This window comes from Colletotrichum tamarilloi (genome assembly GCF_030869305.1).
Source record: "Colletotrichum tamarilloi strain Tom-12 chromosome Unknown Scaffold_5.1, whole genome shotgun sequence".
Taxonomy (NCBI): Eukaryota; Fungi; Ascomycota; class Sordariomycetes; order Glomerellales; family Glomerellaceae; genus Colletotrichum; species Colletotrichum tamarilloi.
The window spans coordinates 903,765-919,638 of NW_026849388.1; the positions used below are offsets into that span (position 1 = coordinate 903,765).

General features: G+C 55.7%; 6 protein-coding genes across 6 annotated transcripts; 3 read left to right on the forward strand and 3 right to left on the reverse strand.

The window, feature by feature from the left end:
- Window positions 1-992: 992 nt before the first annotated feature.
- CTAM01_02410 (alcohol dehydrogenase 1) lies at window positions 993-2,113 on the forward strand (the record flags this gene model as incomplete). The annotated part of the gene is made up of 2 exons (XM_060518448.1): window positions 993-1,053; window positions 1,113-2,113. 2 exons carry the CDS (start codon window positions 993-995, stop codon window positions 2,111-2,113), a joined length of 1,062 nt encoding a protein of 353 aa, XP_060387081.1.
- An 883-nt stretch (window positions 2,114-2,996) lies between these two features.
- CTAM01_02411 (actin-like protein 3) lies at window positions 2,997-4,679 on the reverse strand (the record flags this gene model as incomplete). The annotated part of the gene is made up of 7 exons (XM_060518449.1): window positions 2,997-3,062; window positions 3,116-3,949; window positions 4,009-4,095; window positions 4,148-4,194; window positions 4,250-4,477; window positions 4,540-4,562; window positions 4,645-4,679. 7 exons carry the CDS (start codon window positions 4,677-4,679, stop codon window positions 2,997-2,999), a joined length of 1,320 nt encoding a protein of 439 aa, XP_060387082.1.
- Window positions 4,680-5,956: 1,277 nt separating this feature from the next.
- On the forward strand, window positions 5,957-7,795 carry CTAM01_02412 (threonine aspartase; the record flags this gene model as incomplete). Its single annotated transcript, XM_060518450.1, has 3 exons — window positions 5,957-6,213; window positions 6,261-6,460; window positions 6,516-7,795. The coding sequence occupies 3 exons, from the start codon at window positions 5,957-5,959 to the stop codon at window positions 7,793-7,795; spliced, it is 1,737 nt and encodes a 578-aa protein (XP_060387083.1).
- A 683-nt stretch (window positions 7,796-8,478) lies between these two features.
- CTAM01_02413 (transcription factor tfb4) lies at window positions 8,479-9,573 on the reverse strand (the record flags this gene model as incomplete). Its single annotated transcript, XM_060518451.1, has 1 exon — window positions 8,479-9,573. The coding sequence occupies one exon, from the start codon at window positions 9,571-9,573 to the stop codon at window positions 8,479-8,481; it is 1,095 nt and encodes a 364-aa protein (XP_060387084.1).
- Window positions 9,574-11,281: 1,708 nt separating this feature from the next.
- Window positions 11,282-13,467, forward strand: CTAM01_02414 (uncharacterized protein; the record flags this gene model as incomplete). The annotated part of the gene is made up of 2 exons (XM_060518452.1): window positions 11,282-12,028; window positions 12,097-13,467. 2 exons carry the CDS (start codon window positions 11,282-11,284, stop codon window positions 13,465-13,467), a joined length of 2,118 nt encoding a protein of 705 aa, XP_060387085.1.
- A 257-nt stretch (window positions 13,468-13,724) lies between these two features.
- On the reverse strand, window positions 13,725-15,728 carry CTAM01_02415 (uncharacterized protein; the record flags this gene model as incomplete). The annotated part of the gene is made up of 1 exon (XM_060518453.1): window positions 13,725-15,728. The coding sequence occupies one exon, from the start codon at window positions 15,726-15,728 to the stop codon at window positions 13,725-13,727; it is 2,004 nt and encodes a 667-aa protein (XP_060387086.1).
- Window positions 15,729-15,874: the final 146 nt, after the last annotated feature.

Below are 15,874 nucleotides of genomic sequence, written 5' to 3' on the forward strand. Positions count from 1 at the left end.
ACTACAACTTTCTCCCCCAACCCGGTGGAGCAAAACCGCGGGCAGCCCGTTACTGCGAGCCTCGAGCCTGCAAGTGCAGGCAGAGAACGACTCGGGACGTGCAGGAAGCGCCGCCGTGTAATGGAACCCGGCGGGAGCCCCAACCCGCGCGTGTACGAGTACGTACCCAGGTGTACTGCACAGTACATGGCAGTCTCCGGGCAGAGAAACCAACCACCACTCTTCCCTTTCTCCTAGGTTCTCCAACAACCTCTCAGAGCTGTGCTTGAAGGGCGATGATCCGGCCCACCTGGGACCTGGCCGTGTCCTTGGCTTTCCTCACATATTTTGCACAGAGTTGGGGGTGTCAACTGGGTGTGTACTTTGTCAGTTTTCTATGGCGTGTCTCGAACTCCTTCTGCCACTGTGAGGGGTAAAGCTCCTTAGACTGCGGTTCCTGGCCTGTCGTCAACATCATACGTTTTTTGCTCTAGCCTTGTCCAGTGGATGCCCAGTCGGCCCTGATACCACACCTCACCTCACTCGTCAGAGCCGTCTCTTCCCAGTCCTTCCTGCTTTGCCTCCTCTCGGCTTGGAAGTCTCAACCCACTTTATCCTTCTCTCCGGTACTGCTTCACCATGCCATGCTTCAGTTGACATGACAGATGTACCAAAGTATCTCGCCCAGAACGTCCATCCCTGACACGAACCGTCCGGTGCCGTACCGAGCTTCCCCCAGCTGTTGGAGAGCAGACCACTGCCACCCTCACCACCACCCCCACTTCTCACTTATACCACCGTTCCTGGCCATGTCCAAGATGTTGCTCTCATCTCTATATAAGACCAGTGTCGCCATGCTTTGGTTTCCCGTCTGATCAGATCAAGCGATCCAAGCTCAACAGCCTTCCATCTTACATTCCAATCTCTTCTTCTACTTCATAGGAAGATCCCAGATTTCATCTGTACTTCAGAGACATCTTCATACACACACATCACCAACACAAACCATCATAATGGCCGCTCCCGAGATCCCCACCGAGCAATGGGCTCAGGTTATCGAGAAGACTGGAGGCCGTATGTAACCACAGCATCCCTCATAGCTCGTTCATATTATCGCTAACATGATATCCTAGCCGCCGTCTACAAGAAGATTCCCGTTCAGAAGCCCGCCTCTGATGAGGTCTTGATCAACGTCAAGTACTCCGGTGTCTGCCACACCGATCTCCACGCCATGATGGGCGACTGGCCCCTCGACACCAAGATGCCCCTTGTCGGTGGCCACGAGGGCGCCGGTGTCGTCGTCGCCCGCGGCGAACTCGTCAAGGACGTCGAGATTGGCGACTACGCCGGTATCAAGTGGCTCAACGGCTCCTGCCTCGCCTGCACCTTCTGCCAGGACGCCGACGAGCCCCTCTGCCCTCACGCTCTGCTCTCCGGTTACACCGTCGATGGCAGCTTCCAGCAATACGCCATTGCAAAGGCCGCCCACGTTGCCCGCATCCCCAAGGACGTCAGCCTCGAGGCCGTGTCCCCCGTCCTCTGCGCCGGGATCACCGTCTACAAGGGTCTCAAGGAGTCCGGCGTCCGCGCCGGCCAGTGGGTCGCCATTGTCGGTGCCGGTGGCGGTCTCGGCTCCCTGGCTCTGCAGTACGCCAAAGCCATGGGCATCCACACCGTCGCCATTGACGGCGGCGCCGAGAAGGGCGAGATGTGCAAGAAGCTCGGTGCCACCGAGTACGTCGACTTCACCACCTCGTCCGACCTCGTCGCGGACGTCAAGAAGGCCACCCCCGAGGGTCTCGGCCCCCACGCCGTCATCCTCCTCGCCGTCAGCGAGAAGCCCTTCCAGCAGGCCACCCAGTACGTCCGCTCCCGCGGCACCGTCGTCTGCATCGGCCTGCCCGCCAACGCCTACCTCCGCGCCCCCGTCTTCGACACCGTCATCCGCATGATCAACATCAAGGGCAGCTACGTCGGTAACCGCAAGGACACCGCCGAGGCCCTCGAGTTCTTCCGCCGCGGCCTCATCAACGCACCGTTCAAGACCGTCGGCCTGAGCCAGCTGAACGAGGTCTTTGACATGATGAAGAAGGGCCAGATTGCCGGCCGCTACGTCGTCGACACCAGCAAATAAGACGAACGAGGCAAGATCTCGAAACAAAAAGTTGTGGGGGCGTAATGTGAACTCTTGAGAGACCAAAAAGGTTGGGGCCTTAAAGGCGGCGGTTGGGTGGCGGCGGCAGTGGTTGTGTTTCACGGCGGGCGAGTGGATGAATCTGACGTCTTGTTTTTCAAAGGGGCTTTTGCTTAGGATACCTAACCTGGGAGGGAGTTCAGCGTGTATGATATATATCTTTCTCGTTCTATTGGAAACGAGTAATGAACAAACTTGGAAAACACTCTGCAGTTTTCTTTGAGCTTGTGACACTTGTGAGAAACTCTTGACTTTGTGCAGACTGGCTATAAGATGTCCAAATGTTGATGGTCGCCAGAGTTCAAGCCGCAAATACTCACGAACATCAGTCTTGGCATGCATGTTAGCAGCGCAATACTCTAGAGTCTTCCCAGCTGACTAGAAGCGCATGAACTCAAACTGTTATAATTTTGAGATACAGGAGGGAATGGGCGTAGCCCATCTCGTCTAGCGACTGGTCATGATTCTTACACTGAAGGATCATCGTGCAGTGACTATGCTGACTCTGTGCTCTGCATCAAGCTCAGTCGTGGCTATGGATCCGCACACAGCGTGGTGAGTTGTATCGACCAAACACTCTAGGCAGGTGTCTGCTCTCGTCGAATGCACCTCGAGTGGACAGAGCAAGATGAGATGACAAGACACAATACAGCAGTTTTCTGGGTACCCATCCCAGCTAAGGAACGCGGCCGGCTCCTCGTTCGCACGTGCAGGAAAGGCATGACAGGAAGTGGTCATGATTTTGATTCTCATAAATAGTGGTGGTGGTAGCCTTTTGGAGATGAGTATTGGCTCGCAGTCTCTATAGCACAAATCCCCAGATTTATGAACCACCAGGGCCGCCCAACAACGCAAACCGTCTAACAATACTCGGGCCATACTCCTCATACTATAAAGAAAGTCAGCAACAGCGCTCAAAACGAGGATGAATGAAAGGCTTACCTCAGCCTTGGTGTGGCAATAGGAACGGAACTCGGGCGTCTGTCCCAGCAAACTACCACCGAACCAGGGACCATGTCTCTGCCTCTTGTGCGTGATAACCTGGACTTCCAAGCCACCAGACTTAGCACCACCGCTGCGAACCTCACTGGCTCGGATGCGGGCATCGACCAGTTGCTTGATATCTCTCTGCAAGCGGCGACCGAAGTCCTTGTACAAGGTGCTTCCACCGGAGAGAACAATGTTCTTGTAGAGACCACGACGCACATCGATAGGGGAAGCCTGAATGACGTTGTCGACCACGGTGGGGAGGGGCGTGAGGAAGTCGGAGCTGTAAATTTCGGGGTTGAAGAAGATCTCGGGGGCGAGGAAACGCTCGTATCCGACGTCGACGGAGACCTGACGGCCGCCAGGGTGAAGCACCGGGTGCTTGATGAAGCGGGTGGGGTCCCGGTCGTAGCGAGAGAACTCCTTGACAATATCGGGGCAGACGTAGCAGTGCTGCTCCTTAATCTCCTGAGCCGTCTTGAGCGACGAGTCCGGCTCGCCTCTATCACGCAGCAGCGACTGCACGAAGTAGGTCAGGTCGCGACCTGCGATGGGGATCGACTTGATGGAGGATCCGATGACGTATCCCTCAGCAACAGGGATAACGTGGGTAACACCATCACCAGAGTCAATGACCGTACCGGTCAAAGATCGGTCGTGGACCTTGGAAGAGGTCCATGAAGCGGCAAGGGCGAGCACAGCCTGGACGGCAATGTACAGACCGGCGCAGTTGAAGGACTCGAAGAAGATTTCGGCCGTGTTCTCGCGATTCTCGGGGGGGTTCAGGGGCTATGACAAAGTCAGCTTGGACTCTTCCGCGGCTTGTAAAGAGGTATCCCGTATCGTACCGGTTCGGTGAGGAGGAAGAAGTGATCTTCGGGTTCTACGCGGAGGTATTTAAAGATGGAGTTGGACCAGAACCGTTCCATGTGATCCTGCAAGCTGTCAGCCCAAGTCCAGCACAGTTGAATCCTTGTCATGACTAACCCAGTTCTCTATTTGGCCGTGACGGATAGGGTAGTGAAGGCCATAGCCTGAATCTCGGTCAGTAGCTGTCATCCAAGAACGCGTCCGTCGCATCCAACTAACCAGGTCCTCCAGAAGCAGCAATGGCCTCATCACCAATGAAGAAGTCGAGGTCCTCGGTTCCGCGCTTCGAGTTTAAGTGGCCACCCGCACCTGCGCCGCCGGTCAGGAAGGATGGCTTATTCGCGACAGCTGGACGGCCGGAGCCCGTTCCTCCTGCACTTCCAGCAGCACCTTTCGTCGCAATGGCGGTCGGGAATACGAAGGACGGGGAGTCGTTGCCGGCGAAACCTGATTAAGACGTCAGAGATAGGGATCGGAATTTGTGTGATAGAGCTGTTCAATTGGCATACCGAGCTTCGAGAATCCCGTGCCGCTGTTGATGACCCGTTAGCTGGTGATGGTCTCACTGACGTCTGCCTCGGGGGATGCGGGGCAGGGTGACATTGGTGGCTTACTTGTCCATGACAACGGCAGGCGTTTGGTTCGCCATCGTGAATGTGTTTTCGGATGCGCTCGTTGAGACTCTAGCTCAGTTGCGGCATCAATCAAAGGTGAACAGGTCGTCGAGGCGTTGGATGTGTCGTGGAGTTGATTACGACGTACGTCCCAAGGTAGCCGGAAGTGTGTGCCTTGTCACCGATGGAAGCTCCCAACCTGCGGCTGTGCATCAGAGTGGGTGGACTCTCCAGCCATGGGAGAGGTCGGTGCCCCACCACCGAGCCCCACCAAGACATTCAGGGAGGAAAGACGGTGTATGTTGGTATGCACTGTTATGCAACACTGTAATCAACTTAGCTAAGCAGGTTGTACTGCTTCGGGATTCAACGACACTCGATCGCTCATGCCGTGAGATCTATCAGGAAATATAGAGCCGTTTCATTTCTTGCGTGGACTGGAATTCAGGGAATCACTGCTTCTGCTAAAATTTAAACATCTACCTGCGTTAGGTTTTGAGTCAGAAGCGGTTGGACAAAGTAGAAGACATCTGCAATCTTCGACTCGCTGGAGTCAGTCTTTTCCTCTTTACCTGTGCAGGACATTTCAACATTGACTAGGCATCTGCCCTGATACCTCATTTGACAGTTTGACCGAAAGAACTCACCTCACTGCTTTTTTCTCCTTCTAGCCTTGTTAAGCGAACGTGTGGCCTCAGGAAGGAGCCTGGACACACCAGATTCCACTGAATGCTCTGCAACCGCCTTACACAACGACCCTTCCTTCTTCAACAGTCGGCACTTCGGCTTTTCTGAACTGATGCGGAAACCCCTCTAGACCTGAAAGTCTTGCAGCTTCTCCTTGGCTATTTTCCTAAGCCACATCTCTCATACCTCGTTTCTCCTCTTGACCTAAGACCACCTTTCCGCTCCATCTCTTAGATGGTTGTCGAACGGCCCCGGGGACAAGCCTTCAACGATCGTTGCGTCCTAGCATTATATCATTTGGGGTGCATTGGCTAGGTGCTCCAGCCATCAAGTCTCAATAGCACTACTTCGGGCCTGGTTCTCAGCAACACTGTCGACTGACCAACCCGGCACCTCAAGTTTTATCTCCAAATTATCGACTATCATTGCCTGCCAGGCCACACTTGAGGATCACTTTCTTCCAACTCAAAGCCACACTGCGCTGCAGCCAATGTGGACCGCAAGCTCGTAGCCAGCAACGCCATCCATACTCCCCACCGACACAACCGTCAAGTGTTTTCTGCACCAGCGACCGAAGGGTGACTCTCAGGGCTCGGAAGCCAAGCTCGGCCGGGCTGACAGTGGAATGGAAAGGCTGACCCCTGAGATTAAGCACACCCCGGCCACCACAGCTGCGGGAGGTGAAATAACCCCTTCGGAAAACACCAAGGTCAAAGGTCCCAGAACCAACCGTCCAAAAAAGGTGGGAGGTGCTGATGGCACAGTCGACCGAGTGTTCAAGCGGAAGCACAAAGGAAAATTTACGGGTGCTATCTTCATCCACGCCGGCGCCGGCTTTCACAGTCATCAGAACGAGCGAGTCCATCTAGAGGCTTGCAGCGAGTACGTTGACCCCCGGAGCTTCATAGCATCAATGCTAACATCACCAGTGCGGCTTCCATGGGAATGAAATTCCTCAAATCAGGTGCCACTGCAACGGAAGCTGTCGAAGCTGCTCTGCGTGTCCTCGAAGATAAAGAAATCACCAACGCGGGTTATGGCTCTAATTTGTCGATGGACGGGACCGTGGAATGCGATGCAACTATCGTTGACCATTTAGGAAGAAGCGGTGCCTGTGGAGCAGTTCCCAGTTAGTTGATTATCGATTGTTGAAGCCGAGACTTTGGCTGACATTGATCCTGCAGACATCAGAAATCCAATCTGTCTCGCAAAGCTGATTCTAGACAAGAGCAACCAGCCGTTATCGTTGCGTCGAGTACCCCCGAACATCTTGGTAGGGGAGGGCGCCAAACACTTCTCGGTGGAAAACGGGATGCAAATCGTGCCCAATGACTACCTCATATCCAAGAACGCGAGAGATCGATTCCTACGCTGGCAGGAGGATCTCAAGCGAGCTGAGGACAAAGTCAAGCAAGCAGGCACCCGCAAAACACTCGAGGAACCAGCTGAGAACTGTCAGCAGTATGACAACATGCCGACAACGGTTCCCTCCCGGATCTACCAAAGTCAGCAGAGAGACCATGCCACTGCTATTCTCAATGGAACATGGAACGAGGGCCAGCCAGATTCACCCCACCGAGGCTCACCGGTGCCCGAGCAGATGCAGGGCTATCCTCGGATTACACCTCCGAGGGCAACAATTGAGAGATCCCCATTGAGTCACGTAGGAGCCTCAATACCCTCCGTCAACAGATCTCGACCTCACCTGCTGCAAGAGAGAGACCCTCTGACATCCTCTTCCAGCCACTTGGCGGAAGAGGGAAATCGTGATGGCACAATGTCATCTCAGTGGACAGACGGGGCTAGACATGCAAGCACAATTGCACAATTGCAGGGTTGCAGCCCTCGTGGACTTAAGAGGCCGTTTTCTGCGACTGAATTGGATCACGAGGACGTCATCACCGACACTGTTGGAGCCATAGCTATCGACGAAAGAGGGAACATTGCGGCAGGTTCATCCTCTGGAGGCATCGGAATGAAGCATCGCGGACGTATAGGCCCCGCTGCTCTGGTTGGCATCGGTACTGCTGTCGTTCCCTGCGATCCCGAAGATCCAGACAAAGTCAGTGTTGCCGCGGTGACCAGCGGTACGGGAGAGCACATGGCCACCACCATGGCGTCTCAACGGTGTGCTGAACGAATCTATGGTAGCACCCGTCGTGGACCGAACGGCAGAGACATCGAAGAGTGGGACGAAGACGCTATCATGGAGTCCTTCATCACGAACGACTTCATGGGCCACCCTGGCGTCAAAAACTGCAACTCGGTCGGGGCAATTGGTGTAATGACAGTCAAGAAGACACGGACAGGGTACTACTTATACTTTGCCCACAACACTGACTCTTTCGCACTCGCCTCGATGGGTGGTTCCGATAAGGAGCCCGTGTGCGTCATGTCTCGTCTTGGAGAGTCAGCTCAAGTCACGCGAGGCGCTCGAAGAATACGAGTCGATCTTGGCACATGAACGCAGGGACAATGATGTGCTTAGCCGGGGGTTGAACGAGCACAGCCAAAGATGGTGAGTTTAGACGGCACACTTTCGTGGTCAAATGGCGCAGAGTTGAACATCAACACGGCTAGACCTGAGAGAGCCAGGAGCGGTTGAAGTTATTCTTACTTGGTAGTGATACCCCTTCTTAGTGCAGCATGCATTCCTCCTAGAGCATCATCATCTGGAGGGTAACTCAGGCAGAAAACAAGGAATATGCTTCAGGCATATGATTTCCCGAAAAAATAAGATGTTTATGAAGCATTGTCCGGAATTTTAATTCGTTCCTCTCTTTAGAGGGAACTCTATTGTGCCATTATATGTCCTAAACGCCCGATTCAATCCAATCGCAACGACGGGCCGTTATCTGTTTAAGTTCGTGCGACTCTGAGGGACCTCAAGAAACGAAGTAGATCCATGCAGTCCCGCCCCTTGGTCTGCGATGGAATTCGCTACTCGCTATGATCAGATTCGAGTAACTGGGTGCCACTCGCGATATGGAGCCGCCTTGAGACTTTGAGCCATGGGCAACAGGCTGGCGGCATCGTGTCGTGCTGGCTGCCTATTCACATTTATCGCACTCCTGGCGGTGCTTCTGATTTAAGACCAGCCAGTATTAACCATCACTCGAATGATGTCCATGCTTTGTGTCATGTGTTTTATCCTGGACGAGGGGTGCCCGCCGCACTGCCCGTTTCCTCCCTGATATGGCCGTTCGCCAGGACCGTCTTCTTCTTCTTCTTTTTCCTCCGCGGTATAACGGCAGGCTTGGCGCCATAGCTGCCGAGAGAGAGCTTCGTGCCGCAGGTTAGGCACTCTGAGTTTTCGGGCACGTCGCAGAAGATGCTGAGGCAGATGCTGCAGACGAAGCCCGTGTCGACGACGCGGCCGTGGCAGAAGCAGGCGGCGCGGAAGTCGACGGTGTGATGGGTTGGCGGGATGAGGGAAGAGCGAGCCTCTGCGTCGGCGGAGTAGGCGAACATGAGGTAGCTGAGGAGGCCGCGTGGGCTGGCGGCTTGCATGAAGGTGCCGTCGGTGATGTAGCTCGCCTGCTGGAGGAAGGTTGCGTCGCCGGACAGGGCGAGGGTGTCGATGGGGATCTGGGAGTGGGCGGCGGCGAAGACGGCATTCATGGTGGAGATGTACTGGACGGGCTCCGAGTCGGAGACGGAGAGGATAAAGATTCGGGCGCGGAGGCGGCTGAGGGCGGAGGAGGTCGGGCGGGCCACGTCGGGGGCCTTGTTGGTCTCGTTGAGCGAGAGAGAGGTCTTGTTGATGTGTGTGAGGGCGAGGGTGAGGGCGCCTGAGAGCTGTGTCGTCGTGCAGGCTAGGTCGGCCTCGGTAGTTGCGTCGACCAGCTGGCGCATCGCGGCCATGACGGCAGCCTCGATCTGGGCGAACTGAGGGAACTTGTTGGCCGAAGACTGGTTGGGGGTCGGCGCAAAGGAGTCGATGCCCGTCATTGCGACATCTTCAGAGTTTGCGCTGCCGTTTGTGGCGGCGCCGGGCTTTGAAGGGTAGAGCCATACGGCACGGTTGCTGTGAGAGGCGATGATGGCGACCTGGTTCGCATTGCTGAAAGCGAGGTGAGCGTTGACGAAGACCAGGATGTTGGCGATGGCTTTTGAAAGTGGGAGGATATCGTTGAGGGCGGCCCAGGCTCGAGGGTTCGTGTCGATGACAATGGACAAGAGGGAAGGGGTGGCCTCGTGTGAGGAGACCTCGTAGTGGTCTGAAGCGTCGACGGCGTTCATGGCGGAGGAGGATGTGGCAGTCGACGATGGCCTCGAAGGGCGACGGGCGCCTGGTCGCGAGAGAGTGTCACGGGCGGAGCATCTGTGGTTTGGCTCAAAAAGGTGTTGGAAGCCTGTGGGTTGTATTGACTATCCAGTGACCTCGTTCGATTCGGACCCAGTCCGATCCTACGTCCTTGAAGCCAAACGGATAGAATTGGTCTCTTGGCGCAGTGTCAATCACAAACAGACAGGGTGAGCTGCTCTTCTTTTTCCCTCTGTCTCGCAAGTAGGGGTTTGTGAGAGGTGTGGTGATGCAACGAAGCTAGCTTTCATCCAGAAATATCCGTAACCCATGTGCCCCGGGCTTCAAATTGGCCTGTGCTCCGACAGACTGGACGGCAGGGAAACCTGCCAAAGTTGATTGGACGGCACAGGACCGGGGACGACGGGGAAGAGGCTCCGAAGGGGAAGCGACAGCAACTTCCATTCAGGCGTGCTCCTGACGTGGGGGGCGCGTTGAGTGACAGAGACGATCGACGCGCACCAGCTCGAGGGGAGCTGTTTCCATTTTGATGAGGTAAGCTCGAGAATAATAGCACCTTGCCGTTTGCTTAGGTTGCGTGGTTGCCAATCTGTGAAGTACATTCAAGCAATCCCGCCCCGCTCCTCCCCTGCAACGGGGACTCATTGTTCCTTCCAAGCCTACCTTAGTGGGATGTGCCTGTCTCGAGCATGACGTAGGTAGGCAAGCACTTACTATCTGCGTATCACCTACGGCACTCATTATTTATCAAGCAAAGAAACGTGTGGAGACCCTGTCTGTCGAAGATGCGGAGCGGGCGGTGTAAGTGTTGGGTTCCAATGGTTGAGGCTCGACAGAGTGACACGAGTCTCTTTCGAAGTCAGTCGTCAGTGTTTGTGCCAGGGCGGGCAGGGTGCTCAGTGAGGGGTGTAGTCTGCTACAAATGGTAGCCAAGGAGGGGCACCCGTGGTACCTAAAAAAAGATGGGAGCACCGTAGATTGCAACAGTCAGCCCGTCCGTTGTATCAGGAGCTGACGGTTGAACAGAAACAGCCCAGCGGTGGTTCCATTCCATCGTCAGTTCTTACTCCTTGGTACTTGAACTTACCCAGACCGGCTGGGCTTCCTTTGGGTGGCACGGCAATACTGAATAAGGCACCCAAGGTAAGCCCGAGAGAGGTCCCGTATGTAATCGCGACGACTCGAGTACGTACCCCACCTACCTTAAACCCCGTAGGCAACCTAAGATACGGGTAGGTACTAGTAACTGCGTGCGCTGTGCACCTCACCTTCTTGCTGGACTGCCACTGGTGGTGACTGCCCATCAACGCGCACCCACTGACCAGTGACAAGTCTCACTTGTGAAACCTCTTTGGGGTTGTCGTCTGCCATTTCTTATCTTAGCAATCAACCCTACCCAAATCCTCCTCCACGGCCACCTCACGCCTCTGTCATCGCCGGACCTTTTACCTTACCTTGTGACCAACGCATCGCACAGTCCGCTGTCGCCGCCGCCGCCCTAATCACCGCAGCAAGGTACCTACTTATATCAACCGTTCCGCCCCGTTTTGTTCTAGGCTTTTTCTGTCCGTCCCAGGTCTGTCCGTTCCTCACTCACTCAACAACACACCTTGACGTGGTACCAAAGTATACATTATCACAGCTCGCTCAACCGCCTCCCAGCCTGAGCGAACAACTACTGCAATGGCCGCCGTCACCCAAGCTTCCGCTCCCACCACGGCGCCTCCGAGAGAGGATGAGACCCTTCTCGTTCTTGCGCGATTAATGGAGGGCGGCCAGGAGGATGATGAAACCATTCGCGATCTCGACCAGCTCACCAAGCTGTTGAATGAGGATCTTCAGCTCATCCAGGCCAAGACCGGTGCCCCCACGATATGCAAGCTCATTGATGGTGATTGCGTCGACACCATCTTGACATATCTCGACATGAGACAGCCCGAGATTGTTCGCGCGCACGCCGTTATCGCCACATCCGCCTATCTCAAGGCCGCCGGCGATGATGGTGCCAAGAAGCTGTCCAACTTCTTCTTTGACAAGATCAAGAGGGGCACTTATGACGACTACATCGTCGCCTTTTGTGTGGCTGCCTCCACCTTCCCGGTCGTTCCTGACCTCACTTCGGAGCTGTTCCTCAGCGAGGGCTTCCTGAGCTCCCTCGGCCCGTTGATGAGACGGAAGTGGAAGAGCCGCAAGGTCGAGACTGCCTGCTTGGAGATGCTCAATGCTGCATGCATGAACTCTCAGTGCCGTGACGCAGTGAACAAGTATTGCACTGAGTGGTTGGAGGAGGTTGTCGACCAGGATCCCGAGGAGATCGCCAAGGAAATGTCACAGGACCCTGAGTATTCCATCAAGGAAGGCTCCGTCGCCATGCGCAAGCACTCGGAACAGGTTCAAAACTTGGCAGCGGTTATCCTGGCGAAATTGAGGGTATGGTATTCATCAACAAACGGACATGAAGCCGTCCAATCACAGATCTGACTGACTTCAGAACGAAGGCAGTGCCCACGGCGCCGGCGCTGAATGAGGACGGGCAAGGGAAGATATCACCTGCAATCACAACCATCGAGGAGCTTTCAACGAGGTTCACCTCCATGCTCCTCAGCGAAGACGACCATGGACACCAACATTCTATCGAAGGGCTGGCCTACGCATCGATCCGGCCCGCCATCAAGGAAAAGCTGGCAGGGAACGCGGATTTCCTAAAGAAACTTGTCAAGACGTTGGCCGACGCTCCGGCCAAGTCACCCGTGACGTACGGTGCGCTTAGCATCTTGGTGAATCTCACCAGATACCAACCCAACCTATCCGAGGAGGAGAAGAAGATGAACCAGCTCAAGGCATACGCCGCCGCTGCTGGAAAGTCTGCCGGGCCCGATCCTCTCAACGACAACGACCATGTGGCAGAACGATGCCGGCGCGTTTTCGAGGCCGGCGTCACACCGGTTTTAGTAACTCATAGCAAGGGTGGTTCGGCCGCGTCACTATCACTCACTGTCGCTATCATTTACTCTCTTTCAGTTACGACATCTTTGCGCGGCAAGCTTGCTCAGCAAGGCGCCGTCAAGCTTCTCTTGGCTGCGTGGGCTTTGCTCCCAGAGTCCGAAGCCGCCGGCCGTCGCACTGCTGCGCAAGCCCTGGCGCGCATTCTCATCAGCACCAACCCGGCTCTTGTTTTCGGCGGCAGTCGTTCCAACCCGCAAAGCTCTGCGATCCGCCCGCTCATCTCCATCATTCCCACAGACCCAGTTGCGGAGCACCGCGACCTTCTTCCGACGTTCGAAGCGCTGATGGCGCTCACCAACCTCGCGTCGACCGATGACCTCGATACCAGACGAGCCATTATCAGAGTGGCGTGGCCACAGATCGAGGACCAGCTACTTTCCTCGAATCCGCGCGTGTCAAAGGCCGCCGTTGAGCTTATCTGCAATCTCGTGCAGGCCGTGGAAGGTCTGGCATTGTATGCCGACGGCAGTCCCGCAGCAAAAGGCCGTTTGCACATTCTACTCGCGTTGGCGGACGCCGAGGACGAAGGCACGCGCAGTGCAGCAGGTGGTGCTCTAGCGGCTCTCACTAGCCACGAGAACGTCGTCCAAGCCATTGTGGAACGTGAGCGAGGCGTCAATGTCATACTCGACATGTGCGCCGACGACAATGAGGACTTGCGGCACCGCGCCGGCTTCATCATCTACAACATGGTGGCTGCTGAGGGCGCTCCAGGGGCCAATGCGCGGAAGAAGATTATTGAGGAGGGTGGTCTGGAAGGGCTCAAGGAGGCCGCTAAGAAGAGTCGGCGAGCGGAGGTGGTTGAGGTCTTGGTGCAAGCGTTGAAGATTCTGCTAGAGGACAATCGGACATTGGAGGGCTGAAAGACTTGGTCTCCCTTTTTTGTGTGCAGACAGAAAAACCTCATACAAGAGTAGACAGAACAAGAGGATCACGAAATAAAACGGTAAAAGACTTGGTAATATGTTTTGAGAGAACGGTCTCATGCCACGTCCATACTCTGGTGGCTGCTGCTTTTTCGAATTATCAGACCAATGCTGGTATCGCAAACTTTTGTATACTCTCTCCCGTGATATGAGATCCCAACCCGTCCCAATGCAATCAATGTAAGGCAAGTTAATCAAGCACTCTTCTCGACCCTGTTCAATACCGCCACACCCTCGACATGTCCCGTCTGCGGGAAGAAGTCGAAGCCCACGATACTCTCAATCTCGTACTTTGTACCATCCCCACCGTCCCCGCGCACCAGCACGCCCACGTCGCGCGCCTGCGTGTGAACATTGCAGCTCACGTACACGACCCTCCTCGGCCCAAACGCCAACAGCTGGCTCAAAAAGTCGTTATCGCAGCCTTTGCGCGGCGGGTCGATGACGACGACGGTCTCGTCGGCCGGGTAGGTGACCTGCTTGAACAGCTGGGGCGCGTCGGCTGCGAGGAAGTTGCACTGCGACTCGGGGAGGTTGTTGAGGCGGGCGTTTTTGCGGGCGCACTCGATGGAGTCCTTGGCGATGTCGATGCCTGTGCTGCCGGTGAAGAGGGAGGCGAGGGTGATTGTGAAGAGGCCGGAGCCGGAGTAGGCGTCGATGAGGTATTTGATGCGGTCGCGATGGGGGCCGGCGGGGGGCATGACGTGGTCGCGGATGTACTGGGTGAATTTGGGGAGGATGGAGTTGTTGTTTTGGAAGAAGGAGTTTGCGGGGTTGGTGAAGAGGTAGTTGTCAATGTACTCGCTCGACATTGCGCCTGTGGCGGAGAGGCAGGTTTTGATGTCTACGTGGGCGTCTGTCTCGACGCGGACTGCGTCGGAGGGGATTTCTGCAGGGGGTTGTTCTTCTTCGTTTGCTGATGCTGATGCTGATACTTCCTCTGTCGTGGACGTTTCTTCCGTGGCTGCTGTGGTGTTGGCGTTGCCGTTGCTGATGACCTTCTTTGGGTAGCGTTTTGTGCTCTCGCGGAGAAGGATCGTGGCGCCCTTTGTGAAGTTGCCAAAGTCCCTGGCGATGCGCTCACGCTCGCGCTTCATGCCCAGGCGAACGGCGTCGGTTCCAATAGGGCAGTCCTCAATATCCAGAACATGACGGCGGCCTTTGGCGTTGAATCCAATCTCGGGAACCTTGCTCAGCGCCTGCTTGGGCTTATTCCTCTTGTGGTGGCCAGGAGGGCCGTCAAAGTGCGGCGTGAGCTTGGTGCGGTATCCGTACTGCAAGGGGCTGCCGATGGTATCCCTGATGGACGGGACCAGGTCCGGGTTCAGGTTGGAGAAGTTCTTGTACGCCTTGTCGACGATGGAGCGCTTGTGCGACAGCTGGGTGTCGTAGTCGAGCATCTGGAACTGGCAGCCGGAGCACTGGGAAAAGTACTTGCAGTTGACGCGGGCATCGTCGCGGAGGGGGCCCGCCTTAACGACGGAGACGAAGTCGGCTACCGAGTAGGACTCCTCGCGGACATGTCTAATGACCTTTGCCTTTGCGATGTCGCCAGGTGCGACGAAGGGGACGACGTAGACTTGTGTCGAGGTCGAACCTAGCTGGAAGCCGAGGCCGTCTCCCGTTGAGGAGATTGCGTGTACTTCGACTTCGATTTCGGTAAAGGTCTCTGGGAGGGTTTCTGAGGGTGTTTGGGTCTCGGTCTTCGTTTCTCCGTTCTCTTCCCCGTCCTTGAACTCCTCGCCTGCCGTCGGTGCCGGTGCATCGGGGAGTGATTCCTTGCGCAATGCGATGAGCGCTTGCACGTCGAACGCCAAGACCTCTTCTGACGAGCCCTCGGTGATGTTCCTCTCACGCTTCGACTTGCGCTGCTTATCCTTGCCCCTTCCACCTCCCTGGCCGCCCTGGAATGAACGCTTGTTGCCATTGGGCTTGTTTCCGCCATTCTGCCACTTCTTTTGACCCTGCACCTGTGCCTGACCTTGGTGAGATGACTCTCCTGCATTTGTTGCTGCTGCTGCTGCCGCTGCCGCCGCCTGAGGCGCCTCTGCTGTTGACGACATGATGACTCTGCGAATGAGTGGCCGGTGAGCTGCTGCCGGGGCCGAGCTTGAGGCCCGGGTGAATGTGAGGGCGTTGACAGCCGGACGTAGTGAAGATGAAGTGAGTCTCGGAAGGAGCCGCAGGGGCAAACCCATTGAACGCCTCAAGCCAATGTTGGTAATACACCAATTATGAGACAAGATGACCCGCTAAGAGCACCGTGTCACAGTATAGCTTGAAAGTACATAAATTTGGTGTAAGATGGAAGTATGAAAGTCAAAGACTTGAAGTTGAAGCTTGT